Raw genomic sequence first — 21,021 nt, 5'->3', positions numbered from 1 at the left:
ATTTTTCTCTGTTTGTTGACAGATGTTGATGCAGCCAAAGTGCTGATCCAGACGCCTGCTGTCCACACAGTTTCTCCAGGACAAGAGGTTGTTCTCAGCTGCAACATTCAGAGAGATGACAGCAGTGCTGTCAATTGGTATAAACAGGTTCCTGGTGAAGCTCCTCAGTATGTTCTGAGTTTTCTCTATTCAGACAGTTCACTCTACTTTGGAACAGGATTCTCCTCAGACAGATTCAACTCTAAAGCCTCATCAAACACAGATTACCAGTTCATCATTAAGAGGGCAGAGGCAGGAGACTCTGCTGTCTATTACTGTCAAACATATGACGGCTCTGCTGATGAGTACGTATCACAGTGATTTACACTGTGACAAAAACCTCCTCACTAACTACTTCTGCTTTTTGACTCTCTGACATTAGTCCACTGACAATTGAGCCACCAAATCAGCTCTGTGAATAATTATAAGAATTTTGCATTTCTTCTTTTACAATGTGAAAATGATAAACAGAACTAACACAAAAATGTGAGAAATGCACCAGTTAAAACATCTCACTTTCATCCATTGTCAGTTGGATTTTTTTTTTTTTTTTTTTTTTTTTTTTTCACAAGTCATTAATTAAACCTTCTGTCTTTTATCTCTGGTACAACAAAGGAGTTTGTGGGGAAGTTTAGCAGGTGAAAAACACCACCTACAACTATTTAAATCCACAAGAAGGACATGAAAAATGTGAAGGGTTCGAAGTACGCAGGAGGACACTTGGACACCAAGCTGGACTGGACTGAGAACACAGAGGCTGTGCACAAGAAGGTCCAGAGCTGACGCTTCTGTGGAGGCTCTGGTCATTCAGTGTCTGCAGTCCTGTGCTGAGGATGTTCTAGCACAGTGTTTCCCAACCACTGTCCCAACCACTGTGCTGAGGTACATAAGTGTGCCAAGAGAAATCATCAGGTGTGCTGTGGAAAATTATCCAATTTCACCTGATTGGTGCTCTAAGGCTCAGAGCACCAATCAGGTGAAATCATCCTGTGTGTTTTTCTTCAATTCCTGCAAGAATATCAGCTTTGTGTTCAAATAAACAGGCCTGTTTCATGCTGAGTAAGTAAATTGAGTAAATTGAGACTGGATTTGCATTATATTTCAATAAATGTACTTTCTGTGACATTTTGTTTGGTGGTGGTGTACCTTGTGATTTTTCTAATGTAAAATATGCGCCATGGCTCAAAAAGGTTGGAAAACACTGTTCTAGCAGGCTGTGGTCACCAGAGCTGTTTCCTTCACTGTTGTTTGCTGGGGCAGCAGGGTGAGGGCAGTCGACACCAACAGAATCAACCTCATGTTGAAAGATGGATTTCAGCTCTGATCTACTCTGCTGGTTTAATTAAATTATCACCTGGTATAGTGAAGTAGTGATGATTGTTACACTTCCAGCTGCAGTAACTATAACAGAAATCTGAATACATGAACCCTGTTTCATGAGACAAACCCCAACATCAAGTGATGAACAGTTTGAATAAAATACTTCTGTTCATCTGTTTGGATTATTAGGAAACATGTTTGTGTGGTGGAAAGAAAATTTCAACAAGTGAAGATACTGAGATTAGAGGTGAACACTTTACCTCCACATGTTTTTATTATGAAGAACGTTTACATCACACAGAACGATGAAAGATCAACATGAACTGATACACTGATGATGATCTGACTGGAGTTAAAAATACTCATACAAAGGCCTTCAACACACCTCCAAACACCATCAGTTCATAAACATTAAGGTTATGAAATATGAGATTATTGGCATGAAATGATTCAATGACACAAACACAATTAATTTGATCTGTGAATGAAACCAGTGTTGAGTGTTGAAACTCCTCCTCCTCCTCTTCTCCTCATCCTCCTCCTCCTTCTCCTCCTCCTCCTCCTCCTCTCCTCAGTGTCTTTATAAGCTTCAGTCTCTCTTCTCCTCACACTCCAACCCTGCTCACCTCTCAGCTGGACAGTAAGGGACGTTTACAGCACACACTGACAACATGCTGGGGACCCTCTGCACTCTCATCACTGCTCTAACATGTAAGGAGGCTGACTTACTGCAGCTTTCAGCTCATGTTGGATTCATCAGTCTGTGTGTTTCTCGCGACTTCATGTCATCTTGTTGTTTCCAGGTGTGAGTGGTGTGACGGTGGTGACACAGAAGCCTCCTGTTGTGGCGCTGAGGACAGGAGAGACAGCCACCATGGACTGTAACCTGGGCACTGTGACTGATCAGTCAGCTCGATGGTACAAACAGATTCCAGGAGGAGTTCCTCAGTTTGTACTGAGGTTTCATCACAGCCACAGCTCTCCCAGCTATGGCTCTGGTTTCTCATCTCCAAAGTTCACATCTACTCATCAGTCACAATCAGATTATCGTTTGATCATCAGCAATGTGGAGGAGGGAGTCTCAGCAGTCTATTACTGTAAAACATGGGACAACTCTGCTAAGGAGTGGGTATCACAGTGATTTACACTGTGACAAAAACCTCCTCACTAACTACTTCTGCTTTCTGACTCTCTGACACATGTCCACTGATAATAGAGCCACCAAACAAGCTCACTGTAACATCCCACCATGTCCAATCATTTGTTTTCAAAAAGAATGTGGTTTTCATTGCCCAAAAATTCACGAAAATACATATTGACAAGTATGTTGCATTAATTCTTTTATAATGATATTATTATTCAGAAAAAAACTTATTGAAGAAGTGAACCAGCAAAACATTCCACCTTCATCCAGAATAAATTAGTTTTTTTTTTTTTGTTTTTGTTTTTTTAAATTCAGGTCTTGTGTGGGTCAGGGGTCAGGTGGACATTGTGTTTTTAAAGAAATAAAGCCATAATACTGAATGTAAAATAAAAGCGTTGACTTAATTTCGATTAGAAGCAATAGAGGCAACATGTGGCTCATATTTGCCATTTGCCACTGCTACATCAGACCTATCAATAAAAAGGTAATCCTTTTGTTATGTCCAGTTAACTCTGTACTCAAAAGCAACACTCAGACAAAGGCTGATGATGATTGAACACAGTTTACGTCTTAATTGGTCAAGGCGAGATGGATTGATGGTGAGCTAAACTGGAGTTCTCATGAGCTGCAGGTGAGCTGCTTGGAGCAGGTGTGTCTGCTGAACAGCAATCAGGAAGTGAGGAGCAGAGGAGAGCTACGACCACAACACATCCACAGACAAACACACAGAGAAACAAAGAGGGGAGCACAGGAGACACGAGGTCAGGGAGAAAACACAGGAAACACCAGGAATAACTGAACGTGACGACGGCTGCAGAGGCTGGGGTCCTTCATGTTGTTTCTGTTGGATTTAGTTCCATCAGTCTCAGTATTAATGAGTGCACACAGAAGGATTCACAAATGTAAATCAGGATTTATAAATAATCTGAAATCCAGCAACATCATATTTGTCATGGTTTTTTTTTTTTTTTTTTTTTTTAAGTTTATTTAAAGAGGACAGCGCACATCAATCATACATTACTGTAAATGTGCCAGTGTTAGCCAAAGGCTAGTTTCCAACTGTAGTCCTGCGGCATGGTGTTCAGAGCCATTGAGGCATACAAGGGTCATAATACATAATAAAAACAAAACAAAACAGAAAACAAGTACATAGGAGAGATAGAATTTGAGGTCAAAATACAACATATCAAGGTACTGAGAGAGAGACAATCAATACAAAACTACCAGGACAGACACAACAGACAGTTATACATAACAAAAACCATTATGTGCGGTGCCATTAAAAACAAGATGAACTGTCAGGGATGAGTAATTGAGATGAAGGTGCAGCAATGCAAAGACCAGAGCAGGGTTTCTTGTTGGAGTTGTGCTAAGATGGGTTGAGAGACACAACGAAACCATAGACATAAAGTGCTACAGTGCTCATGGAAAGTGCTGCAGTGCTCTGCTTGTAGAAATTGTTGGAGTCAGGGTTAGCTGTCAGATGTGAGAAAATAGAATAGAGGTGCAACAATGCAAAGACCAGAACATGGGTTATTGTTGGGAGTAATGCAAGATGAGTTATGAAGAAGTAGTACATATCTAAAGTGCTGCAGTGCTAAAGTGACTTGAGAAGAGGTAGTACCTTGTAAAGTGTTGCAGTGCTTCTTATGGTTTACCCATGTCACTGCGTATGTCTGTGAGGGAACATGTACAGCGGCATGGGAAGCTAGGTACATACAGTTAACAATGATTACAGGTCTGGTTGGACTTGAGCCAGTCTTTTAAATGCCTTTTAAATATAAGAAAAGAACAGCAGTCTCTTATGGAAGTTGGCAGGCCATTCCAGATTTTGCTGGAATGGCCTGCCAACTGTGATGACTTGATTATGTTTTTTTAAGTCTTTTGACTTGAACAGATCCTTAAAAAGAACATTTGTACCACCCCTGAGAATATTAACACCCCTCCTCCTCCTCCTCCTCCTCCTCCTCCTCCTCCTCCTCGTCTCCTCAGTGTCTTTATAAGCTTCAGTCTCTCTTCTCCTCACACTCCAACCCTGCTCACCTCTCAGCTGGACAGTAAGGGACGTTTACAGCACACACTGACAACATGCTGGGGACCCTCTGCACTCTCATCACTGCTCTAACATGTAAGGAGGCTGACTTACTGCAGCTTTCAGCTCATGTTGGATTCATCAGTCTGTGTGTTTCTCGCGACTTCATGTCATCTTGTTGTTTCCAGGTGTGAGTGGTGTGACGGTGGTGACACAGAAGCCTCCTGTTGTGACGCTGAGGACAGGAGAGACAGCCACCATGGACTGTAACCTGGGCACTGTGACTGACTATGGTGCTCGATGGTACAAACAGATTCCAGGAGGAGTTCCTCAGTTTGTACTGAAGTTTCATCACAGCGATAGCTCTCCCAGCTATGGCTCTGGTTTCTCGTCTCCAAAGTTCACATCTACTCATCAGTCAAAATCAGATTATCGTTTGATCATCAACAATGTGGAGGAGGGAGACTCAGCAGTCTATTACTGTAACACATGGGACAGCTCTGTCAATGAGTGGGTATCACAGTGATTTACACTGTGACAAAAACCTCCTCACTTCTGCTTTTTGAGTTTCTCACAGGTCTTGACTGGCAGTCAGCAAACAGCCAATGCTTTCTGTAACTTCCCCACAAAAACATTTGCTAAATATAAACAATATTCACACATGCAACGACAGGTCATAATTTATTACACTGTTACAAAACTCATTGTTTCCAGAAAATACTATTTTAGATTCACAAATGAATAATGTGCTTCCAAGACATTAATGACAGGACTTATATATTGATATGGATCATGCTAAGCTGATGAGAGGACACTTCTCTAAGTATGATAAGGGATAAACAGTTGTGTTTACTCCAGCTTCTTATTTTCTACCTGTCAGATCACAAAGTTCCTGACTAACAAAATGCAGCAGGTGAGATTGGATAAAATCACATCCAGCACCTGGTCAATCAGCAGTGGCGTCCCTCAGGGATGTGTGCTCTCCCCACTGCTCTTCCCCCTCTACTCCAACGACTGTACCTCAGCACACTCGTCTGTTAAACTTGTTAAGTCTGCAGACGACACAACGACCATCGACCACACGACGGTGATGAGTCTTCATACAGATGGGAGGATGGACAGCTGGTCCTCTGGTGTGGTCCACAATCTCCCAGAAACCAACGTGGACATCCAATATCACCACAATCAGTAAAAAGGCCCAGCAGAGGATGAACGTCCTGTGTAAAGTCAGGAAGTTCAACCTGCCTCAGGAGCTGCTGGTCCAGTTCCACACTGCAGTCATCCAGTCTGGACTCTGTTCATCTATCACTGTCTGGTTTGGATCGACCACCAAACAGGACAGAACAGACTGCAACAGACAGTCAGGACTGAAACATGTCCAGAGTCTTGTATATTAGCACTGATGTAAAGGTCATCATCAGACCTCCAATGACAACAAGAACAACAAAAAAACAAACTGAAACAGACTCATTTTGTGGATATTTATTCATGACTGAAACTAGTGCTGAGTGTTGAAACTCCTCCTCCTCCTCCTCCTCCTCTCCTCCTCCTCTCCTCAGTGTCTTTATAAGCTTCAGTCTCTCTTCTCCTCACACTCCAACCCTGCTCACCTCTCAGCTGGACAGTAAGGGACGTTTACAGCACACACTGACAACATGCTGGGGACCCTCTGCACTCTCATCACTGCTCTAACATGTAAGATATTCTTCTCATTGCTTTTATAGCTCATATTTTCACACACAAACCTTTCACTCATGGATTTTTCTCTGTTTGTTGACAGATGTTGATGCAGTGATCGTGCTGACCCAGACGCCTGCTGTCCACACAGTTTCTCCAGGACAAGAGGTTGTTCTCAACTGCAACATTCAGAGAAATGATGGATACATTGTCAGTTGGTACAAACAGGTTCCTGGTGAAGCTCCTCAGTATGTTCTGAGATTTTACCACAGTCACAGTTCACCCAGCTTTGGAACAGGATTCTCCTCAGACAGATTCAACTCTAAAGCCTCATCAAACACAGATTACCAGTTCATCATTAAGAGGGCAGAGGCAGGAGACTCTGCTGTCTATTACTGTCTAACATGGGACAACTCTGCTAAAGAGTTCGTATCACAGTGATTTACACTGTGACAAAAACCTCCTCACTAAATACTTCTGCTTTCTGAGTCTCTGACACTAGTCCACTGATAATAGAGCCACCAAACAAGCTCAGTGAATAATTATGATAATATTGCATTCATTCTTTTACAATAAAAAATTGATGAACAGAACTAACACAAAAATGTGAGAAATGCACCAGTTAAAACATTTCACTTTCATCCATTGTCCTTTGGATTTTCGACTGGCAGTCAGCAAACAGACAATGCTTTCTGTAACTTCCCCAGAAAAACATGAAAATTATATTTTCAAAGTTCTTCACTCTTTTATTGGAGTCTCACATTAATGCTGAGAACTATCTAGTGTTAGTTTGCCAAACATAAACAATATTAAACGTGCAACAACAGGTCATGATTTATTACACTAAACTAAACTCACAGTTTACAGAAATAAAATGCTATTTTATCTTTATAATGTTCAAAAAAGATTTAAATCATGGAAATTTGCAACATGTTCTGTTTTCCTGATTTAAATTCTCAAAATGGAATAAATCCTATTTTACAGAAATCCTCTGGTGCACATAGCGATGATTATTATAGTTACACTGAGATTCAGTTGAAGACCCCAACACTGTCCTCTGTCACTATAATCAACAACACTGTGTCTGATGTGAAACATTTAAGTTTCTGGGATCCACAATCTCCCAGAACCCAAAGTGGACGTCCAATATCACCACAATCATCAAAGAGGCCCAGCAGAGGATGGACTTCCTGTGTCAGGTCAGGAAGTTCAACCTGCCTCAGGAGCTGCTGGTCCAGTTCCACACTACAGTCATCCAGTCTGGACTCTGTTCATCCATCACTGTCTGGTTTGGATCGACCACCAAACAGGACAGAACAGACTGCAACAGACAGTCAGGACTGAAATATAGAGTCCTGTGTACACGTTAGAGCTGATTGTTACTCAGCACTGTTTATTGAACATATTGTCAAAAACAACTGTGAGAGGAAGAGTTCTGAGATCCAATGAAGTCGCATTTAGTTTCTGTGTTATGGTTTTCACCAAGGTTTTGAACAGGAGCCAGTGATGCAGACCAGAGAGAAGGCAGGTAAAATAACAGAAATGTATTAATAACAAAAAGCGCACTCTAACAGAGTGGAAATAACTAAGGGAGCTCCGTACGACGGGTCTGAGGCAAGGCACATGTTGAAGTGGCAGACAGGCAACTGAAACACAAGAAACACACCTTTAGTGGTGGAACAAAGAAAACACATTCGCACACTCACAGTAGCGAGAGAGAAAGTACTCACAATAATGGATCACAAACAGGCCTGGAAGGAATCTCGGGAGGAAAGAGACTGGAACAATCCAGCGACAGCTCGGAGAGAGCTCTCTCCTTAAATATTGAGCCTGATGAGCAACCAGTGTGCACAGGTAGGCGGAGCTGGCCAGGTGTAGGACACGCCCAGCTGCACAGGCAGGGGGAAAGACAGACAGACAAAAACACACAGGGACAAGGGAAAAGGAAACACAAGGGAGAGACACACTGCCAGATCCTAACAATCTGATCATCTTTACTTCATGTCTTTGAAATGAAACAGCACTTTAAAGAGAACATTTGTGTCAACCCTGAGAATATTAGCAATGATGAAAGGTCATCATCAGGCCTGCAGAGACAACAAGAACAACAACAAAACAAACTGGAACAAACTGATTTTGTGGATTTGTATTCATGACTGAAACCAGTGTTGAGTGTTGAAACTCCTCCTCCTCTTCTCCTCTCCTCAGTGTCTTTATAAGCTTCAGTCTCTCTTGTGAAGAAGTCTTTTTCAAATCATCCATCCATTTTCTATGCCGCTTATCCCTTTCGGGGTCGCGGGGGGGCCGGAGCCTAACTTGGCTGTCAACGGGCGGGAGGCGGGGAACACCCTGGATGGGTCGCCAGCCAATCACAGGGCACAAACACACAACTATTCACACTCACACCTAGGGGCAATTTAGAGTCACCAATCAACCTAATGAGAATGTTTTTTTTGGTCTGTGGGAGGAACCCACACATGAACAGGAAGAACATGCAAACTTCACACAGAAAAGCTCGACCGGGGAATCGAACTGGCAACCTTCTTGCTGTGAGGCACGCGCACTACCTGCTGTGCCACCGTGCAGCCCTTTTCAAATCATCATGTTGTCATATTTTGGGGTCGGGGGGAGACATTGTCCACAGAGACAATAATGGAGACAGAAAAGACTTTTTCCTTCACAGAAGATAAGAGAGCAAGAAATGTGGCAAAGCATGCAGATTGAAGCAAAGCTCCTCCTCCTGTCAGTCACTCTCAGTTTCAGTGTTGTCTTAAATTGCTCCTCCAGCACCTCCTCTCCTCATCCTCCAAACCCTCGAATCTGTCAGCAGGAAGCTCACTTTCCAAGTTCCAAGGCCATTCTCAGCACACACTGACAACATGCTGGGGACCCTCTGCACTCTCATCACTGCTCTAACATGTAAGGAGGCTGACTTACTGCAGCTTTCAGCTCATGTTGGATTCATCAGTCTGTGTGTTTCTCTTGACTTCATGTCATCTTGTTGTTTCCAGGTGTGAGTGGTGTGACGGTGGTGACGCAGAAGCCTCCTGTTGTGGCGCTGAGGACAGGAGAGACAGCCACCATGGACTGTAACCTGGGCACTGTGACTAACCGTGTTGCTAGTTGGTACAAACAGATTCCAGGAGGAGTTCCTCAGTTTGTACTGAGGTTTCATCACAGCCACAGCTCTCCCAGCTATGGCTCTGGTTTCTCGTCTCCAAAGTTCACATCTACTCATCAGTCAAAATCAGATTATCGTTTGATCATCAGCGATGTGGAGGAGGGAGACTCAGCAGTCTATTACTGTCAAACACATGACAGCTCTGCTAAAGAGGACGTATCACAGTGATTTACACTGTGACAAAAACCTCCTCACTAACTACTTCTGCTTTCTGACTCTCTGACACTCGTCCACTGATAATAGAGCCACCAAACAAGCTCAGTGTAACATCCCAACATGTCCAATCATTTGTTTTCGAAAATTTAATTATGTTTTCTTTGCTCAAGAATTGACGAACATACATATTGATAAGCATTCATTCTTTTATAATGATATTATTATTCATAAAAAACTTATTGAAGAAGTGAACCAGTAAAACTTTTCACCTTCATCCAGAATAAATTAATCAGGCCTCACACCTGGTGCTGGGTTCATATTTTCTTTATTCACCAAATGTTCTGGGGGTCTAGTGGACCAGCAACATTGCACTTTTAAGAGATTGTTTTGTTTGTTCTATTTACATATAGCTAAATGTTTATGTTGACCTTTGCTCAGCTTTGTTCTGAGCTTTATGTCTATGTCTGTGAACGTACATTGAGAGCAACAGAAAACCAAATTACGTGTGTTTGTAAAAATACTTAAAGCTGATTCTGATTGTTACTGAACACTGTTTCAGATTTAAGATTTAAGATTTACTTGATTGATCACACACAACACAACACAACACACATACATATGCCATGCTTTGGTGAAATTGTTTCCTCCACATTTAATCCATCCTGGAAGTCCTTCCTCTGTATCAGACCAGGAGTGGTGGGCTGCCAGCCAACAGCGGCGTCTGGGGACCCAGTTCCTTCTTGTCACCGTTGGTCAGGTGGTGGTGATCTTCTTGCATGTTTTTAGTGGGTTTTTTATGGAGGATACCCCAGATGAACATGGGGACAACATACAAACTCCACACAGAAAGGCCCCTTTCCTCGAGATAAAGGGCAGCAGGCACCGAAAGCATGATGGAGGACACACCCCCAGCATCCAGAGCGCCCCAGACGGAAATCGAACCCGGGACCTTCTAGCTGTGAGGCTACAGTGTTACCACTGTTCCACCATGCAACCAATACTGCTCATACTGTCATAAACAACTGTGAGAAACCCATCCATCCATCCATTATCTATACCGCCTATCCCTTTCGGGGTTGCGGGGGGCTGGAGCCTATCCCAGCTACAATGGGCGAGAGGCGGGGTACACCCTGAACCGGTCGCCAGCCGATTGCAGGGCCACTGTGAGAAACCATCAATCTGAAATCCAGTAACATCATATTTGTCATGTGATCATATTTTATTTGTCTTTTGACTCAAACAGCACCTTAAAAAGAACATTTGTACCACTCCTGAGAATATTAACACTGATGTAAACTCCTCCTCCTCCTCCTCCTCCTCCTCCTCCTCCTCCTCCTCCTCCTCCTCCTCCTCCTCTCCTCAGTGTCTTTATAAGCTTCAGTCTCTCTTCTCCTCACACTCCAACCCTGCTCACCTCTCAGCTGGACAGTAAGGGACGTTTACAGCACACACTGACAACATGCTGGGGACCCTCTGCACTCTCATCACTGCTCTAACATGTAAGATATTCTTCTCATTGCTTTTATAGCTCATATTTTCACACACAAACCTTTCACTCATGGATTTTTCTCTCTTTGTTGACAGATGTTGATGCAGTGATCGTGCTGACCCAGACGCCTGCTGTCCACACAGTTTCTCCAGGACAAGAGGTTGTTCTCAACTGCAACATTCAGAGATATGATAGTGCTTATGTCAGTTGGTATAAACAGGTTCCTGGTGAAGCTCCTCAGTTTGTTCTGAGATTTTACTACGGGAGCAGTTCACTCAGCTTTGGAACAGGATTCTCCTCAGACAGATTCAACTCTAAAGCTTCATCAAACACAGATTACCAGTTCATCATTAAGAGGGCAGAGGCAGGAGACTCTGCTGTCTATTACTGTCAAACATGGGACAACTCTGCTAAAGAGTACGTATCACAGTGATTTACACTGTGACAAAAACCTCCTCACTAACTACTTCTGCTTTCTGACTCTCTGACACATGAACTAATGCTCTCTATAACTACCCTGCATGAGACATTAAGACACTATAAACCAGTTTCATCACACTGATCATGAATGAACATTTTCATATAAAAGTTTCTTCCAAATCTCTCTCAACACTGAAATTGATGAAAAAATTCAGCATTTGTTGTTTTCTGGTTTTCATTTAATTCTTTTCATTAATTTCATTTCAAAATTTCATTTCATCAGCACCAACGACTGATAAACAAAGATCCATCCATCCATTTTCTATGCCGCTTATCCCTTTCGGGGTCACAGGGGGGCCGGAGCCTATCTTGGCTGTCAACGGGCGGGAGGCGGGGTACACCCTGGACCGGTCCCCAGCCGATCGCAGGGCACAAACACACAACCATTCACACTCACACCGAGGGGCAATTTAGAGACAGTCTGTGGGAGGAAGCCGGAGTACCCACCCACACATGCACGGGAAGAACATGCAAATTTCACATAGAAAGACCCGACCCGGGACCCGAACCGGCGACCTTCTTGCTGTGAGGCACGTGCACTACCTGCTGCGCCACCGTGCAGCCCATAAACAAGGATAAACAGAGAATTTCATTCTTACTGTTGGGGATAAATATATGTGGTCAATATCTGTATTGATCAGTCAGTGGAAATGATGAATCACTTCTGTTTGTGCTCTCAGAGACTCCGTCTGTGAAACCAGATTAAATACAATGGATTTGAATCAGCTCCATCTGTGTGATTGGTGCTGTCAGCACTTTTTATGCAGCATTTCACCTCCCAAACATCAAATCAGTCTCCAGAAGTTCATGTTATTGCAGTTTTATAACAGTCTGTTCATAAGAGGTCTAACAGGGAGTTTGACCTCTCTGACGTTTAATTGACCTCAAACATCAGAAATGTCACCATGTGTCAAAACATCTTTCACTTTTCTACATATTGAGTTTTAATGAGGTCAGAAGAAGAACATATTGAGTATATCTGCATTTTCTTCATTAATATTGGACTGAATTGACTGATGATATCTGGACTTTGAACATGTCCAGCATGAAAACAAAAGGATGCAGCAGAAGACTGAGAATCAGTCCTCAAGTCCAGCAGTGTCTGTGAGCAGAAGCAGACTGATGAAGTGAATGAGATGTTGACAGTGAAAGTTGGTCTCAACAGGATGTTTCAGTTCCACTCCCCTCATCAGTGAGAGTCAGGAGGTTTTTGTACGGCCATGTGTACAAACTGAATCACTGTGGTATTCGGACAAGGCACCAAGCTGATTGTGACAAGTAAGTACTTTTTAACTGATCACAAAACAAGACAGATTCTCTGTTTCTGAGTCCAATTCAGTCAAAATCATCAATTCATATCAGGCTGACTGTTTAGAAAGTCAAACATGTTGTTGAGTGAATTTCACTTTGACTTCTTTTCATCTGCTTTGATGCCAGACTGTGTCTTTGAGGACAAAGTAAAGATCTGCTAATGATCAAAATATGTTCAATGATATCTACAAATACTCTGAAGTGTTTTGATGGCTGAGCAATTTTAACATTTCGGCAAAATCTGTACAAAATTATTTTATATTTTCAAGACTGATGACACTTTTGTATCATTGTAAAACCAAATGCTAAATAATCTGTCAAATGTAATTTATTCTGTTATATCAAGACTAGATTACTGAGTTTAATTTATTAATGTTTACTTACTAATCTTTTAAAGTTTAGGAAATTGTTTGAAGTTTTTTATATACATGAATATTGTTTTTTCTCTCGATGATTAGACAGACAACAGCAAAACAGCTAAATGACCACTGATTTACTGTCGTGCCATTTGTGAGACACAGAAAGTGACTTCATGAATTTGTTCAACATAAAAATGATCCTGAATGAATCCAAGTATTTCTCAGTTTGTAACTGATAGACTTTGTTTGAAACAGGAAGAGTGCTCATATTTTAGGTGATGATTTCAAAATGTTTTCACTCATTTAAAACGCTTCTTCACTTCTTCACTGTGTTTGTTGTATTGTTGAAGAAAACAGGTTAATAATCTGCTGCTGTCATGCTTTGTATCAGTGATTCGATTTGGAGTTATTTGATGAATGTCCTTCATGTATTTTCAGGCTCCAGCCTCCCTCCTCCTGTCCTCACAGTCTTCCCTCCGTCCCATGCTGAGCTCCAGTCCAACAAAGCCACTCTGGTCTGTCTGTCCAGTCAGTCTGTGCCTTTTGCAGATGTGAGCTGGTTGTCTGGTGGGAGACCAGTGAGCAGCGGGATCTCCACCAGCACCGCTGTTCAGCAAGCAGACCAGACTTTCCGAATCAGCAGCTCTCTGGCCATCCAGACGTCAGACTGGGACATGGATAAGGTTTACACATGTAAAGTGTCTTTGGGCTCCCAGACTTCACAGAAAGACATCAACAAGTCCCACTGTCCCACTCAAGAATAGCAGAGGAGCAGAATGAGCATTTCAAAGCTGCTTCTTTACTCTTTGTGCTCTTTGCTCATGACAAGGTTGACATGTTAGAAAAGATGTGTCTGCATGCTTGTAATAAATGTTGTGACAGTGAGGTGGAGGTGTTGTATCAGCTTTGCGACTGCTGCGTTTGTCCAGACTCATTCAATAAAAAGTAAACAGACCAAAAACTGTGGACAACAAAAGTGTTTGCATTTATTTGCTTTGTTGAAAACATCATTTAAAACAATAATGTTCACCAAAATGTTGTAACTGTCAGGAGATTTTATTTTACTCCTCGTGTTCATCTCACATCTCATGAATCCCGGACACAGAGATAACAGACATATTTGTGTCTGATTATTACTTCAGTGTGTTTTCTTCAGAAAGCTACATTGTTATTAGGTGTTAATTTGCAATAAAAGCTCAACAGAGAGATTAACATCACCTTTTTTTGGTTTAGGTTACTTGCAATTGTTAAGACGTTAGGCAAATTAGATGAATTGAGCAAATGAAACTGAACATTTATCCTCCGTCAGTGAAGCGTCACCTCTCTGCTCCTCCCTCTCTTCCTTCCCAGGATGCACCTGCAGGCCTCCTCTGCTTATTTATAACTGCATGTAAATGAAGAGGTCAAGTGTCAGCTCTCTGTGAAATCAACTCAATTCAATCCCTTTTATTAAGAAGTGAGCAAAGAAACAAATCTGTGACAATAAAAGTGCAGGAAGTCTTTTTCAAATCATCATGTTGTCATATTTCGGGGTCGGGGGGAGACATTGTCCACAGAGACAATAATGGAGACAGAAAAGACTTTTCCCTTCACAGAAGATAAGAGAGCAAGAAATGTGGCAAAGCATGCAGATTGAAGCAAAGCTCCTCCTCCTGTCAGTCACTCTCAGTTTCAGTCTTGTCTTAAATTGCTCCTCCAGCACCTCCTCTCCTCATCCTCCAAACCCTCCAATCTGTCAGCAGGAAGCTCACTTTCCAAGTTCCAAGGCCATTCTCAGCACACACTGACAACATGCTGGGGACCCTCTGCACTCTCATCACTGCTCTAACATGTAAGGAGGCTGACTTACTGCAGCTTTCAGCTCATGTTGGATTCATCAGTCTGTGTGTTTCTCTTGACTTCATGTCATCTTGTTGTTTCCAGGTGTGAGTGGTGTGACGGTGGTGACACAGAAGCCTCCTGTTGTGACGCTGAGGACAGGAGAGACAGCCACCATGGACTGTAACCTGGGCACTGTGACTGACTATGGTGCTTGGTGGTATAAACAGATTCCAGGAGGAGTTCCTCAGTTTGTCTTATATTTTCATCACAGCTATAGCTCTCCAGGCTATGGCTCTGGTTTCTCGTCTCCAAAGTTCACATCTACTCATCAGTCACAATCAGATTATCGTTTGATCATCAACAATGTGGAGGAGGGAGACTCAGCAGTCTATTACTGTAAAACATGGGACAGCTCTGTCAATGAGTACGTATCACAGTGATTTACACTGTGACAAAAACCTCCTCACTAACTACTTCTGCTTTCTGAATCTCTACATGTTCACTGTTAATAGAGCAACAAACAAGCTCAGTGTAACATCCCACTAGAGTTGGGCGGTATCCTAATTTTGTTACCGTCAAACTTTTCCCACATTTTCCCGGGATATACGGTATTAACGTGACTAATTAAAAATCACTTTGCAGGGCAGCCTGACATGCGCGCAGTTCAGACGGTCAATGCTCACGCGAAGAAGCACCAATTCTAACTTGTAGCATACCAGAATGACGCGGAAAACCCAGTTAAAAGCCTCTACCAAACACTGCCACCCACACGAAACATAAATCATACCCCACGAAACTATATGCGCATGTAAGGAAAACACGAAAATAATGCAACGAGAAAAAGAGAAAGCAGAGAGTCTGATGATCACGAAGATGTCTGCCTCCTCACTGTGCGACGAAAACTCGACGAGCTAGCAGCCGAGGAGTAGCAGAAAGAAAAAAAATCACTAAATCATAAATCAATTTTTAAAAGTGAAAATTGTTAAAAGTTATATTCCTCGTTTCGACAGTTTGTTTAATACGCATGTCAACAGGTTATGCGAGATGTCTGGTTTTTGTGCGTGTGTTGTGTGTGCGCGCACGCGTGCATGTGCCTGTGCTTAACTTTACATTAAATAAACTCAGCGCACAAAAACAGAAATGAAGAAATTCTTGTGTTATTGGTGTATACAGAAGGGTCATGATTTTGTGTGTGTGTGTGTGTGTGTGTGTGTGTGTGTGTGTGTGTGTGTGTGTGTGTGTGTGTGTGAGAGAGAGAGAGAGAGAGAGAGAGAGAGAGAGAGAGAGAGAGAGAGAGAGAGAGAGAGAAATCAAATTAACAATCAAACTGTTTTTTATTAAAATCTAAAATAATTCATTAATACATTTATTAATATGCCATACCATATGTCTGTATTATGCTCTTTAACAAAAACAAAGTATTTCAGAATGAAAGCATTTGTTTTTAATGTGTGACAGCGTCCTGTATCATAACTACATCTCTGACGTTTGTAACAAACCAAACCGTGTGAAAATCGGGTAAAAACTAGAGGAGTTGTGATGATTATAAAAGCGTGTACGGGACGCAACATTTAATTGTCAATTAAAGGACGACTCCGTATTTTACGGGACGGGTGGCAACCCTACCTATAATTGACCTTGAACAGCCAATTATGTGGAGAGATTGCTGCCCCATACAAAATAAAACAAATATAGAACAGAAATATGTCAGCTAAGACGCGACATTAATGATCCGTTAATGTCAGGAAGCACCCAACAAGCCATAGCTTCGATGAGCCATGGACGAACGCAGTTCAATTCGCCTGATCTAATAAGCAATTGATGAAGCACTGAAAAAACACTTTAAAAGCCTTTTCATGGTCATTTTTTAAGCCGAATTACTCAGCAGAGCATACTGATTACTTTCCCAGATCGAAAACACGCGGACCGACACAGATTTTGGAGAAAAAGCGAGGTAACTTTAAATTTGTAGATTTTTGACTGGGGTTCGGCGAGCCCCGCAGCGTCCCGTTAGAGTCCTCACTTCGGGACGAAAGCGACTGCCATACTTTCAAAAACAGTTATATTTCTCCGTAGATTTTACAAATAGATCATAAACTATCACTGAGTTTTAGGCATGTTATTCAAATGTGTACTTTTTGCATAGTGAGTCTTGCCTGGCCACAGTTTCATGCAAACGATGTCCTCGTGCGCCTGAGGTGAACGGCAGAGTCCCGTGATCTTGCTGGGCAGGTGGAGGTCTGCTATCCTGCACGTTCACATACAACCAGATTGACTGTCTGTGTGCATGTGTGAAAGAAGATTCATCGACCGGTATCGAGGAACACTTCTAGGTCAAATTTCAGGTTTCTGCGTGAGCTCAGAGTGGGACACAGTGAAACTACACTGTTAAAAGGGATTTGAGCTTTTAGTCAGAAGGACTATTGCTGTCAAACTGAGAGAACTCTACCCATTACAACAAAGTAAGAAGAGTTCAATTAACTTCAACTTGAAAAAAGCGCGGAAACTCATTAAAAACCCATGATAATCCATTCAGTTAACTTCAGCAAATACGTCGGTATTTCAACCAACACGCATGCGCCCGCAATGTGACGTCACGCGCAGTGTTGAACTTTAAATCCGAGCCGACTGCCATCTTTTTACCTCGGAGCCGAGCTGTCCAGTAAGTACATTTAAAATTATTTTAGCTTAGTTAGTTCATCTGTTGGTAATGTGCATTGGTCGTCTAATGTCTCTCCATCTCAAATGATCCGTCAAGATATTAAACCTGTGATGAATATTTCATGTTCGTTCTTTTTCGGAAATACTTTAGCATGTATCGCTAGCTAGCTAGCGCCGCCAGAGTGAAACAGCAAGTTAATGTAGGGTTGAGCCTCATATTCGACTGTAACAAGTATTCGGCACCGACAGTGTACTCTTATAGGAGTGAAACAGTGCGCGACTTGTCTTTATTATTACGAAAAAATGTGTCAACTGTGGGAATATTATACCTGGATCAACCCGCTAATATACGTGACGTTGCGACTTGTACAAGAGGCTTTGCTCGCACTCAAACAACCTGGCACAGGATTGACAAGGCAGCGAAATAACAGAGCAACTTATGTTCCACGAGGAAGAGGAGTTGAAAAACACTGACCACTGCCGTAGTGTATGGATATTTTTTATGTAGAGTTAGATGCTGTATAAACACGTAGTGATAGGTGATTGTTTTCAGGTGTGCCGTTACACTCTGTATCCATGGCAACGCGCAGCAGTGGGGGTGAACGGTAAACGTTTTTTGGCCAGTGGGAAAGGAGCCCTATGCCGTTTGAAAGCGGGTCGACCGAGTTCAAATTTAAAAACAAAAAAACAAAAAAAAAAACGTGTCAGCCCGGTAACTATGAGCTGCTTCTCCAATGAAATAAGCTGGGTCGATGCGGGTTTTTTAATGCTAGTCGACCCGCTAGAGATCGGCATATAGCTCCTTTCCTATTGACCAAAAAAACCCGGGTCTGATCTCCATCTGGCAGCTGCCACCATAGACATAATATACGTAGACGCCTCATTCACTGACGCTTCCTATTCGCTCCGTGCACAATATGGCGACCACTGACCTTCGAACTTGAGTGTGCGGGGCAGTACTTCCGGGCAATACTTCCGGTGCGCGTCCGACAGCAAGAGACAACAGCAACCGAGAACCAGAGATAAGCAGAGAGAAGGTTTTTCACAATGAGTATTTTTAGGATTAAGGAGAGGCGATGTGCATTTCAGAGGGTGAGAACTCGGCACTTCATTGGCCTGGAAAAGTAAGCTTTAAAATTCCAGATCATTCCAGCGTCTTACACTACCCTGTTAAGCTTGCAACTGGGGCTGGGAAGCTAAATAAAATAAAATAAATAAATAAAATAGGGGCATAGTTGCTCTCTTTACGTTGACTTTGGTTGGCTCTGGTGCTAGCGGAGACCCACCCAATATGTCGGTGATGCTGGATTACGCTCCAGCACGTAATGAGCCGTCTACGTATATTATGTCTATGGCTGCCACCGCTGTGCGTTGCCATGGATACAAAATGTAAGGGTACACACATCACTCATGAGAAGCTCTCTTTTCTCGCTGTCTTGTCAGTGCTGTGCCATGTGGCTTCTGTTTTTACAATGTAATCACTTACCATTCAGATGAGTGGCATGGCCAAGTGTGTCCACTTTATAATAAAGTCGTGTTTATTTCATGTTAGGATACATTAAAATCTGGAAGCTTTAAATTGTGAACTGTGCAATTTTTCAGAGATTTGTGGCGATACACAGTATTTTGCACATCTAAAAATACACATACACAATAAGGAAACTGAACTTATTGTGTTTTGTGCTGATAATGGTTGTATATCTTTCTTTCTTTCTTTCTTTCTTTCTTTCTTTCTTTCTTTCTTTCTTTTTTCTGTACAGGGTTACTTCACTTCAGTGTAGGATGTGCTGTTTGGGGCAACTGCCCCTCAATGAGGTGGTCCTGCAAGTGTTTCTCCTCGCCGAACCAACGCACACTAATTGTCCATTATATGTCCACCTTGTTTTCATTTTCTGACTTATTTCTGTTGCTCTGTTTGGAGGAACACTAATCCATGTGATGTTATAGAGAAATTGTCAAGAGAGTGGACATTTCAGTAATGTTTGAATGTTTTCATTTTCAACATTTTGAGCAAGTTTCTCAGATACGTTTTTTTGTTTGTTTTTATGACTCTTTGCAATTTGGGGGGGAGAGGAGGATGACAGCCAAGCTGTCCTCCATGACAGACAATGACTCCCACCCACTCCAACACACACTCACTGCACTGAGGAGCTCCATCAGTGATAGGATGCTACATCCAAAGTGTGTGAAGGAGCGGTATCGCAGGTCATTCCTTCCTGCAGCTGTCAGACTACACAACAAGAAATGCTGAAAGTAATTTTTTGATATTTTATCTGTAAATCATCTGTAAATTACCTGTGCAATAATCTGGGCAATAGCTGGTGCAATAATCTGTGCAATTCATCCAACAGTCCGCAAATACAATTTATAATTTGATAATGCTCATTTTTATATAATGCTTATTTTTATTACACCCTTTTGTATATACTTGGTGTTTTTTACCTAATTCTATCTTTTACTGGTGCTGCTGTACATTGGAATTTCCCCTTGCAGGACAAATAAAGGTATATTGAATTGAATTGAATTGAATTGAATTTACTGCAGCAACTCTGAACATTCACTCAGAAAGGACTCTGTTGAACTCGGAGAGTTATTGTTTTTCCCCAAAGGAAGGCTCTTCTTTTTATGTATTATATTATTATTATTATTTATGTGTGGGACAATGTAATTTCAGTCTGTGAGCAGTCCCAAGCAAAAGTGTGTTAGAGGGTGTAAGGGCTATTTTTTTAATATGTCCCAAAGAAGGTCTTTTTTGATGTCTCGACATCCATGGACACTTATTTTGAAGCAAGGCTGCTTGAAGTTGGACTTGTTGGGGGTTAAATAAAGGTCCTTATTGAATTGTCTGTTCAGCTATTTTTTCTTGGGTTAATATTTAGTTTGTCTGATTCTCATGGAGATTCTTTGTAGATATTATTTTGCTTAAAATTTTGAAATCTAGCAATTTCTCTAAACTCAAGTAACTTGGCAATAAAGCATGAGAAAAAATAATAATGTTGCCCTAACTTGATAAAATAAGTTCAACCAACATCTTTTTTAGTTCTCTTAAGTAATGTTTTCCAGTCCACATTACTTGATACAGAAAGTTGAGTCAACAAATCGCAAGTTGTATCAATTATGTATTCCATGTTGAGCCAACTTGATTCACAGTTGTTGGAACTTGATAAAATAAATCCAACCAACATCTCTTAAAGTTATCACAAATAATATTTTTAAGTTCAACTTACTTGATACAGGAAGTTGAGTCAACAGACTGTATGTTGCATGAACTCATGTTTTGAAGTGTAAAAAACTTGACACTATAAGTTGACTCAAATTAACTCCGTCAAAGCAACAAGATGACTTGACATA

General features: G+C 41.8%; 1 protein-coding gene and 1 gene segment (V, D, J or C); both read left to right on the top strand.

The window, feature by feature from the left end:
• The first annotated feature begins 1,216 nt into the window (after positions 1 to 1,216).
• Positions 1,217 to 2,500, top strand: LOC139343224 (immunoglobulin lambda variable 3-21-like). The segment is given in 2 exon segments: positions 1,217 to 1,229; positions 2,163 to 2,500. Coding segments are annotated over 2 exon segments (351 nt in total).
• Positions 2,501 to 4,591: 2,091 nt separating this feature from the next.
• Positions 4,592 to 14,030, top strand: LOC139343537 (immunoglobulin lambda-1 light chain-like). Its single transcript, XM_070981252.1, has 4 exons — positions 4,592 to 4,631; positions 4,724 to 5,046; positions 12,760 to 12,796; positions 13,627 to 14,030. Exons 1-4 carry the CDS (start codon positions 4,592 to 4,594, stop codon positions 13,950 to 13,952), a joined length of 726 nt encoding a protein of 241 aa, XP_070837353.1. The 3' UTR covers positions 13,953 to 14,030.
• The last annotated feature ends 6,991 nt before the right edge of the window (positions 14,031 to 21,021 follow it).

The sequence above is a fragment of the Chaetodon trifascialis genome, chromosome 15, assembly GCF_039877785.1.
Source record: "Chaetodon trifascialis isolate fChaTrf1 chromosome 15, fChaTrf1.hap1, whole genome shotgun sequence".
NCBI lineage: Eukaryota > Metazoa > Chordata > Actinopteri > Chaetodontiformes > Chaetodontidae > Chaetodon > Chaetodon trifascialis.
This window is presented reverse-complemented; position numbering and strand designations above follow the sequence as displayed.

What these genes read in the sequence shown, in the direction of transcription:
- LOC139343537 (XM_070981252.1), top strand. Translation starts at nt 4,592, where the DNA reads ATGCTGGGGACCCTCTGCACTCTCATCACTGCTCTAACAT. An exon ending in GGGACAGCTCTGTCAATGAG is followed by an intron (nt 5,047 to 12,759) that starts TGGGTATCACAG and finishes AACTGAATCACT; the next exon opens with GTGGTATTCGGACAAGGCAC. An exon ending in CACCAAGCTGATTGTGACAA is followed by an intron (nt 12,797 to 13,626) that starts GTAAGTACTTTT and finishes ATGTATTTTCAG; the next exon opens with GCTCCAGCCTCCCTCCTCCT.